This window comes from Pyxicephalus adspersus, chromosome 4, assembly GCF_032062135.1.
Source record: "Pyxicephalus adspersus chromosome 4, UCB_Pads_2.0, whole genome shotgun sequence".
Taxonomy (NCBI): domain Eukaryota; kingdom Metazoa; phylum Chordata; class Amphibia; order Anura; family Pyxicephalidae; genus Pyxicephalus; species Pyxicephalus adspersus.
The window spans coordinates 62847838-62857266 of record NC_092861.1 but is presented as its reverse complement, the minus strand read 5'-3'; the positions used below and the strand labels follow the sequence as shown (position 1 = coordinate 62857266).

At 35.3% G+C, this 9429-nt stretch overlaps 1 protein-coding gene across 2 annotated transcripts in view; it reads right to left on the bottom strand.

Moving 5' to 3' along the window:
* MCPH1 (microcephalin 1) overlaps positions 1 to 9429 on the bottom strand; it is a 156964-nt gene that overhangs the window by 136491 nt on the left and 11044 nt on the right. For both annotated transcript variants that reach the window (XM_072408430.1, XM_072408431.1), the window contains one exon: positions 7878 to 9152. In XM_072408430.1, the coding sequence (XP_072264531.1) occupies positions 7878 to 9152 (1275 nt within the window). The remainder of the gene's footprint in view (positions 1 to 7877; positions 9153 to 9429) is intronic.

Below are 9429 nucleotides of genomic sequence, written 5' to 3'. Positions count from 1 at the left end.
AAGTACACCACTACAGGTAAAATAAAGAAACAACATTTGCATGTTCACTTGCATGGTCTATAAAATATACTTACTTTTTTTACAACATTTTTTCCTGGAGGTGACTGCAAATGTAGATTTGTTTACATTATAAACCTTGTAGAGAATAGCTAAGAAATACTACACTAATTACTGAACACAAAGTTGTCAAAATTACTATTGCACCTACAATTGTGGGAAATCTTATAGTTGACACTTTGAAATCTAAAATCCACAGGGCTCTAATGTAAATTCAAAACACATTTTTATGATATGAATAATATTATTGCATTTCTGGTTGGGCCACACTACCATATGGGCTCAGAGAAATGTAAACTGAAGTCATTTTTAAGGTTGAGGGTAGACTTTAACCTGTCAGGCAATGTATTCCCTGCACAATATCTGAAAAACGTATGTGATAAGTCTATGTTGAGTCCATTCTGATGCACCATTGTATTAACGTGATAACCAGGGTACACTCCACCTCCAGATATCATATGGTTTTTGTATGATATTGACATACGATGTGTTTACATAGCTTTAAAGCATGGATAAAGGTGAATAAGCTACAAATGTTACTGGTACAGGGAAGGTACACCAATGCTTGTTTGCAAATAACATATTTTGTTCCTCAGGAGGAAGCTTTTGGCACAGCACAGCTACCAGATTCCATTTTCTTACCAAGGCTGGCAATAGGCAGTTGAATGATAGGGAATGCAACTTAGTAGCAGGACAGAGGTAAGGAATAATTACTGACCTGAGGTCTGTATATCATATGCCTAGGATTTAAAATCCTCCCAAGGCAAAAAAGAACGTTTACTATTATATATTGGTAAATTAAAGCTGGATGCCATTTTGTTAAAGAGCAGTCACAGTTTTTTTCCATAAAATACAGTTTTTAAATTCCCCCGATTGCAGAGATAATGGTTTTCTAGCCTCTTTTAGCCAATTCTACACATTGCTGCCCTGATTGGCTCTCCAATAGTGATTATGCTGGACCATGCCTGTACAAGATGTAGTCTTCACCAGGGCTAGGCTACGACAGGGTTTTGGTAGACATACTAGGTTTGCTTTATAACTTCATCAGCCATCACAGTACTGGTAGTTCTCAAAAACCCTGTACTGGTGCACTTAAAATATGTTTATTTTAAAAGGAGAAAAAAAGCACTTTAAAAGTGTACAATACAAAACTAGTATGATCAATTTTCTGTTAAAAACAGTATTAGAAAGCAAAGATAAAAGGTAAAGATGTATCTCCCCTGTAGATTTCCTAGGTCATGCCCCATTGAGCTCCCCTACTTGAGCGCATTCTCTCATCCTCCCACATATATGGCAGCATCATGAAAAACTAAATCACACCAAGAGATAGTACAATTTAATTTTAGTGTAACTCTGTACTCCACATCAGAAAAATAAAAAAAAAAAGCTTCTTAGCACAACAAAGTAAAGCACAGAAAAAAAATGTTTTATTGATCCAGATTAAAACTGGCAAAAGAAAAGATGTATCCAAGTCTATGATTAAGAGCCTCAGGATGCAAAGCCCATTACATGACTATCCCACTGTGCTGTACATCTCTGCATGCCTACACTGGAGATGCTGCTTCACTACTTTGGCTTTTAATATGAATCAATAAAAGTCTTTTGTTTGCCCTTTAGTTCTTTGTGCTAAAAAGTCCTACCTTTTCTGGTAAGAAACACACTGAAACACGACTGTAAAAAGTAAATGTATGAATAAAAATAAACTTGAGGATGAATGATACTTAGGGGGATGAAAGACTCTATGGAGAAGGGATGTAAGAATGACTTAAGTATGTGAAATAAACTAATGAAATATCACTAAAAATTAAAAAAAAGAAAATGGTTATTTTAAATGAAAGTATTACTTATAACCTTTACAAATATGTAAAAAGTACTAATACCATTAGAGAAATGCAAATATCATTTTATATTTTAGTCATTTTAGCTAAATGGTCATTTTTTGTTGTTGTTGCTTTTACTAATCAGATATGAAAAGAAAGGAGATGAATTCTGAATCTTTAAAATGTGAGGGAAACTGAATGAACATTATTTTAACGTAATTAACTGCTCAGATAAAACTTACTTTTAGGCCCACCTAAACCCAAAACGAAACAAAGCAAAAAAAAATTCAAAACATATTAATTGTAAACATAAAAAAGCATATAAAAGTGTGGTAGACTTCGCTAATATACTCTTTCTAAACAAAAGGCAAATAATAAGACTATAAAACATGCATAATATGTAAAAAGGAATACATTTTATTAGACATTAAAAGTATACAATGGAAGCAATAGTTTGGGAAATACTAAAACAATGGCAGTTATACAAACCTGTAAAATAGAAGTTTGCAGATTAATTAAGTCTTACGGTATATATAAAACCCAATAACTAAAATATTATAGGCATTATCATATTCATTTTTAAAATTCATTTTAAAAATCTGCAGATTCCAGATGCGTAATAAATATCTTGTAATAATAAGTTAGGATTTTCTGACTTTTTTTTTTAGAAACACAGCAATAAATTATAGTTTAAAGAAAAAGTATGTGACCCTCAAGGACTGGAGTTGGACAGCTCTGATCTAATGATCCTTCAGGAAAAGTCCATGTTTTACACTTCATGTTTTAGGCTACGTACACACTTGCAGTGGTTCTCGTCTGATAATCGGCTCAGGGGCGATATCAGACGAGAATCTGGCGTGTGTACAGCACCCGTCTTCCATACGATCGTCCCGGCAGATCCACGGACGATGGACAACGAACGATAATAATGGAAGTGAAGGTAAAGAGCACAGCGGGGTGCCGCTCCGTCATTCTCCCCCTCCCCATAAAGCAGAACGGTGCTGTATGTGCAGCACTCGTTGATGCATCGTGCAATAGTTTGTCGTTGAATAGGATCATGAAACAATTTATGTACGTGTGTATGCAGCCTTAAGGTGAGAACACACTGTCCGTGTCTCACAATTGTTCTCCACCACTGGCATGGTCCATTGTTCTTACTATTACTGTCTACTGTTTACTGTTTAGAGAAATGCCATACAGCCATTGTTAGGCTGCACAAAGTTTGCATAGAAAATTAGATGCTGCATTGAAATCTTGTAAATAAAGGTGCAACAAAGGATAAAAAACTCTTTGACTTAATTAAACCATGAGCCTTATTAGTAGACTCCTAGATACAGGCTGCTAATTTTTTTATCTAAATACTTTTCTTATAAAGCAAAAATTAGCCCATTTAATGTAATGTGAGTTATTACTGTACAACTGAAGGATTGGAGCCAAACCAAACGTGTTAAATGCTTTGATTTTTTTTCAGATCATTGAAGACCTGTTATCTGAAGTAATGCAAAACATTAAAACAAACAAAGCACACATACAAATCCTCTGGGGCTTTTTTGTTGGCCACTGCACCAGGCAGTGTTTGGTGTTCACCCAGCAATAAGTCCTGCACAGCCTGCATTCAAAGCTTACCTTGCTCTACTACCACAACACATAGGTGTAAAGTCAGCCTAACTGAACAAGCCCTTCATTGTAAATATAAATACATTGTTAGGAGGGATGCTCATGCTGCATGTAAATGTTTCCAGCATTTACAATTTTGGGTATATAAATGTTTGGGGTGTTTCACTTGCTAATCCTTAATGGTTATATAAACTCAAATAATAAGCTTGACCACATTCCCTTATGTTATGGATACAAAAAAGGAGGAGGTGTTTTGTAGTTTTGTCACCAGTTTTTAGCTGGTAGAATCCCTGAGTCAACTTAAAACTGGAAAAGAAGTTGGAAAAGAAAAAAAAAAAACTGTATCCACCACATATGAGGACTGGTGAGCTGCAGTACATACATTTACCGTGAGAACAGAGGACACACCATACTTAACTTTAATTGTAGGAACAATACATAACATTACTTTAAATCAAAGACTTCTGCAAATGTCTGCAAAAATAAATAAAAATCATCATGCACATTCAAATGTGGTGGTGCTTATTACAGAATTGTGTCAAGCTAAAATCCAGCTAGGTGGTAATAAACAGTACAACTGCCCGTAATAAGCAATTAGGCAAATGTTTTTTCTATTGCAGTGTCCTTAACCATCCCTCAGAAATCAACCTTAACCTTGCACAAAATATCCAGCAAATATTACCCAAGACCCTGGAACTAGCAACCAATATCAGTTTACCAAAACAGAAAATGGGATTCAGTAGGCTCAAATTACTTAACATTTAGAAAAACACAAAATGAATCCTGTTTTATAGTGCATCCATATTCACAAATAATCCAAATGCTGATAAAGGTCAAACTAACCTGCAATTCCTAGTTAAGTTAAATGCAGAAAGGTCGATAAATCTGTACAGCTCACTGATGCCTTCTGCATTTTCAGCATTACTAAGTGAACCTCATACCATGAGATTCTAGAAAAAGACATCTTACTGAATAGTCACATTACATCAAAAATGTTTGGACAAATAAAGAAGCAACAGGAAAGGCAAAGCAGAACTATGGCTCCACCATAAAAAAATGCAGATGCAGAAACTAAAGTCTACCCCATAGAGCTTGATGTTATAGACTGTCTGTTATGGGAGAAGATGTGGCTGTGGAATAAATACAAGCATTGCCAATACTCATTTCCAGGCCTTTATCTTATCAGAAGTTGCCTGCCCCTAGTCCTGCTATTCAGATTGGCAGTACTTACTATGCTGGCAAAACTCTCCCACTGTGAGCTGCAGTGTCTGGGTTGGCAAGCTTGCAACTTAGAAAAGAGGTAAAGAAAGACTGCCATAGAAAAGCCTTGAGATGTAGGTACCTCCAAAAGTAGCCAAGGGTTCTTTGAGCTGTTGCTGATTGACCATTCATTGGATGGTGCCTAGTTTTTGTCCAACACCACTTGGCAAAGACAGTGACATGATGTCAACTATTGTTTTAGCGGTGTGTTGAAATTATGAACCACCACTTGGTTCACTCAATGATTTCCAATGTAAGTATCATTCATATCACTGCCCGACAATTACTACTTTTTACAGGGGTTCCCTAAGATTTAAAAAAAAGTATTTCAAGTATTCCTCTCAGGTGAAAAAAGGTTGAGAAACAGTGTTACAGTACATTGGTACACACATACTGCACCACCAGTTTTTCCACATTTTACACTTAATCCACAATTTCAACTACATTTTAGTATGAAAAAAATTATAACTTGGTAAGAAAAAAAAAGAAAAACTTACATAAACCTGTCACTCCCTAATTACGGGTGGTACAGTTTTGCTTGTAATTCCTGAGAAAAAATAGGTCCCCCGGAATATTATTAAAAACTGTTTCTGTACAATTGTACTCTTTAGTCTCTAGTGTTTTATTTTATAATAGTGCTATAGGTAGAACATGATTGGCAACTACATCACTTAAAGCTTACCAAAATATTCACTACATCACAGGATAGAAAATTTTACTTTTTAACCCTTAAAAAAAAAACCCGCTGTGGGAGTAAAGATAGAATGGGAGCGCAGAACCTCCTGGGATATTTACGTCACGCATCCCAGGAGGCTTCTGTCTGTGCAGAATGGGCTTTTTTCATGTAATGAGGGAAAAAATGGCACTCGTTTCATAACATGCAGACATTATTATAGGAAGGTAAAACCTACATCTAGGAAAATTACTGTCACTTCAAAAGTCCTTAAAATAAAATGTGCATCTATGCTTTTGTACACTTTATTATCTTCTGTTGATATTTAAAGAATATTTTTGTTTTGCTTTTCTTTTGAGTATTCACATGAAAGTTTATGGTACATTGCATTATTTTATGGCTGATATTCACTACTTACCTTTGCTCAAATGTCCAGTCCTAATAGTACAATAAGGAAGTAAAAATCCACAGACCTTGAACACTATGAACATTAGCAAGCCTTCCTTTTTGTGCATGAGCTCACTAATAGAAGCCTTGCTAATATGCCTAGCTTTTTCTATTTTGCTAGTGGAATATGGTAGTACTAAAGTGCATTTATTTTACCTTTATAGTGTAGTGACCTACATATAGGTTTAAAAAAAAAAAAAAAAAAAAGGTTCAAAAAGTATGGTAAAACTGGTTTTAACAAGGAACAATTTTTTTTCCTAATTTCTCACTACAGCTGGATTGTGTCCACCTGATAAAAAGTAATTTAAAGGTCACTGTCTCAGGCAACAACTAGTCAACTAACATGTTCTGAAAAAGCAACAAAAAAAATTGTGGTGGTCCCAGGATAGCTTTACGTGTCTTTTTGTCACCTTAAAACATATCTGCTGGCTTTTGAAATGCGGCATTGCTTTAGAATATTAATAATGCAAAATAAACACTTTTATTCTTACAGTACCCTGCTAGCTAGAACACCTAGGTGCACTATTTCAGAATCAGCAACAATTTTTACAGAGGCTTGCCCCTTACATCTCCATTTAATTCCATTGCACAAACAGATTGTTCAACCAGTCAATAAAGAGACAAGGGGAGCAAGAATGGTCAGACCACAATTTAACCAGGACGTCTGTGATTGTTTTCAAATTATCATAACCCATGATGACTTGCTTCATGTATATTTTAGGCACCCGAAGTACCAAGATCACATTTTATTCAGAACAGACAAAGGGTTTCAAAAACCCAGCACATACACTCATACATTGGTGCATTTAATTAAGATTTCAAGGCACAGTAGCAGGTAAATTTCTTCCCACTTAAAAGGAGTAATATGATGAAAATTTAATTAAAAACAAACATTTTGATCTTGTTTACAGTTGTTCATTCTACCAAAAATATGAAATAATAAAGCTAATAGCCATGGCTAAGTTCCATTTAACAGTTTGAGTACATTAATCTCCAGAATGGATACACTAATTACAAGTTGAAATCTGATTAATGCAGCTTAAGGAAGTTTAACTTACTGGCAAGTCAACATAACTGCAAAGCCGGCACCAGTCAAGTATGAAAGACCCCATTTCTGAAAACTGGTTGGAGATTTCAATACAATACACCCAGAGATATATGAAAATTTCCACAGCGAATTCACTGAATTTCATTCACTGAAAGTGTGGGGTAATCGTTTTGTAGAAACTTAAATGGATGAAAAAGTTAACTAGAGATGGGGGAATGTATTTTAATGTACTTGAAAGTAGACATGGGTGAAGGTAGATACAATGACTTGACAGTGGGTGTCATTTGTAGTTTGTTCATTAGATTGTTGATTTTCATTCATAATAAATAGAAGATCAATTCATACAACAAATACAGCACCACCTAGAGAACAAACTGAGAATGATACCCAATATTAAACCAATTTATCTATACATTTGTCTATGTCCACCTTTTTTTTTACGTAAATTAAAGTGCATGTACTATATCAGTCTCCAGTTGAAGACATATGAACATCTTCCCTCGTCCCAGGAAAACTGTTAAGCAAGCTCTTTAGTTAAACAAATTATTATGCAATTTCTTTAAAAAAAAATATACCACATACATAGAAAATGCCTAAAAAACAACACTTTACTGGTTCACCCTGACTAATCTGCATTAAAATCTGCAGCACACAGCCCATAGTCTAATAAATGGACACCTAAAGGTAATGTAAGATTGGTATTATTTGATATCAACAATGTAGTTTACAGGCTGCAGATATTCCTAATATCAAGACACTTATCTCTTGTAATCTCTGCAACACTAGCAGCACTGTTTTGTCTTTGCCATATGTGGCTACATAACCTCTTCCCCCTCCCTCAAACATTAAAAAATAAAAAAGCAATTATTTTCACTACAAAGAAGCTATAAAAGGAGAAAGCAAGTGGTGATGAGACTCCTTTATTTTCCAAAGAGTAGGAACATGGCTCACGTACTTGTCTGTAAACTGATCATCTGCTTTTCATGTTCTTCAAGGGCCAGACCATTTTTTAGGTTTAAACCTCTTTGTAAAACAACTTCCCTCTGTATTCCATTAGATGATGTAGAATTAGTAACTTTCTTTAGTCCATTTGAGGGACTTGACTGAGAACCTCTATTATCATTAGTTCGAGAGTCTTCGGCTAATCTGTCATGTTGACTTTCATTTGCTTTTGTTTTCTGTAAATGTTTTTCTGCACTAATTTCTGTATTTTTCAAGGGAAATTCCACTGCATTCAGTATTGAACATTTTTGAGAATTTCTATTTTTTTTCTCTGGGACAGTGGGAAAACTACAGTCTTCCTCTATAGTACTTTGTACTGGGCTTGAATTGAAAAGGCTAACTGCATGTACGGTCCTACGTTTCTTTGCTCGCTGTGTTTCCTGCTGCATTATGTTTGTTGATCTTCTTCTTTTGCCAGCACCCTTTTGGTCTGAAAACAGTGGTGGAGGACTGGGTGACCTTGGAGGCTTCAAAGTCAGTGATAATCGACCTAATTTGCTTAGATTGGTTTTCACTTCATTAGAACTAAAGAAGTCATCATACTCAGTAACCACAGAGTCAGCATTTGATAGAGGCGGATTTGATTTGGACTGCTCCTTGATTATACTCTTTTTCTTAGCTGAAACTTCTGATTTGGGATCCAGACAATTTGATCTTCTAGTTCGGCCTTTGTTTTTGCACATCTCAGTAAGCCTGTTTGCTGTAGATGGAGATTCCAAGCTAGAAGTTTCAGGTTCCGTATAACCTAACTTCCAAAAGTTCCCGGTTTTATTGTCCTCATTAGTACTTTCATGTGATTTTGGGCTGTAAGATTTCCAGGTTTTACCTTCCGCGTATGGACGGACAGGGTATTGACCTGTACACTCCTTATTAAGATTTGTAATACAAGTTTTAGTGGTGAATATAGAATCCAAAGATGGAGCTTTCTTCTTTTCGGTGGGTGTTTCAGAAACCACATCACTCCCGTAATTATCACCAATATCATTATTCGTTTTCAATTTTACCTGAGACTTTCGACCCCTGCTTTGATTGCGTGAACCCGAGTTTTGTTTTTTTACTGTTCCAGAACTAGATCTTGCTGACTTAGTTTCAATGGGAAACAAGTTAATGCAATGTAAGTGTACATCATCTTTTTCTTTGTTGTTAAGAGTGGAAGAAACCTCATCTTTCTTTTCTGGACTTCCAAACAGTTCATCATAGCTGGTGTCAAGTATATTGCCATTATTTTCTGCAAAAAAAAAAAAGAAAGACACTTTATATTTATTACTGTATTCGGAAAACAAAAAAACTGCAACTGTATAAAAGAAACATACACAGAGCTGATTTTAAAAGGGTTCTTAACGGATTACATTGCAATGCTACACCCCAGCCATTCCATTTTATCTATAAATGAGGTTGTTAGTATCTCTTTTTTAAATGAACAATACCAAAGCAGCAAAGACAGATATACCATATTTTTCGGCGTATAAGACGCATTTTTTCTTCCCCAAAACTGGGGGGGAAAA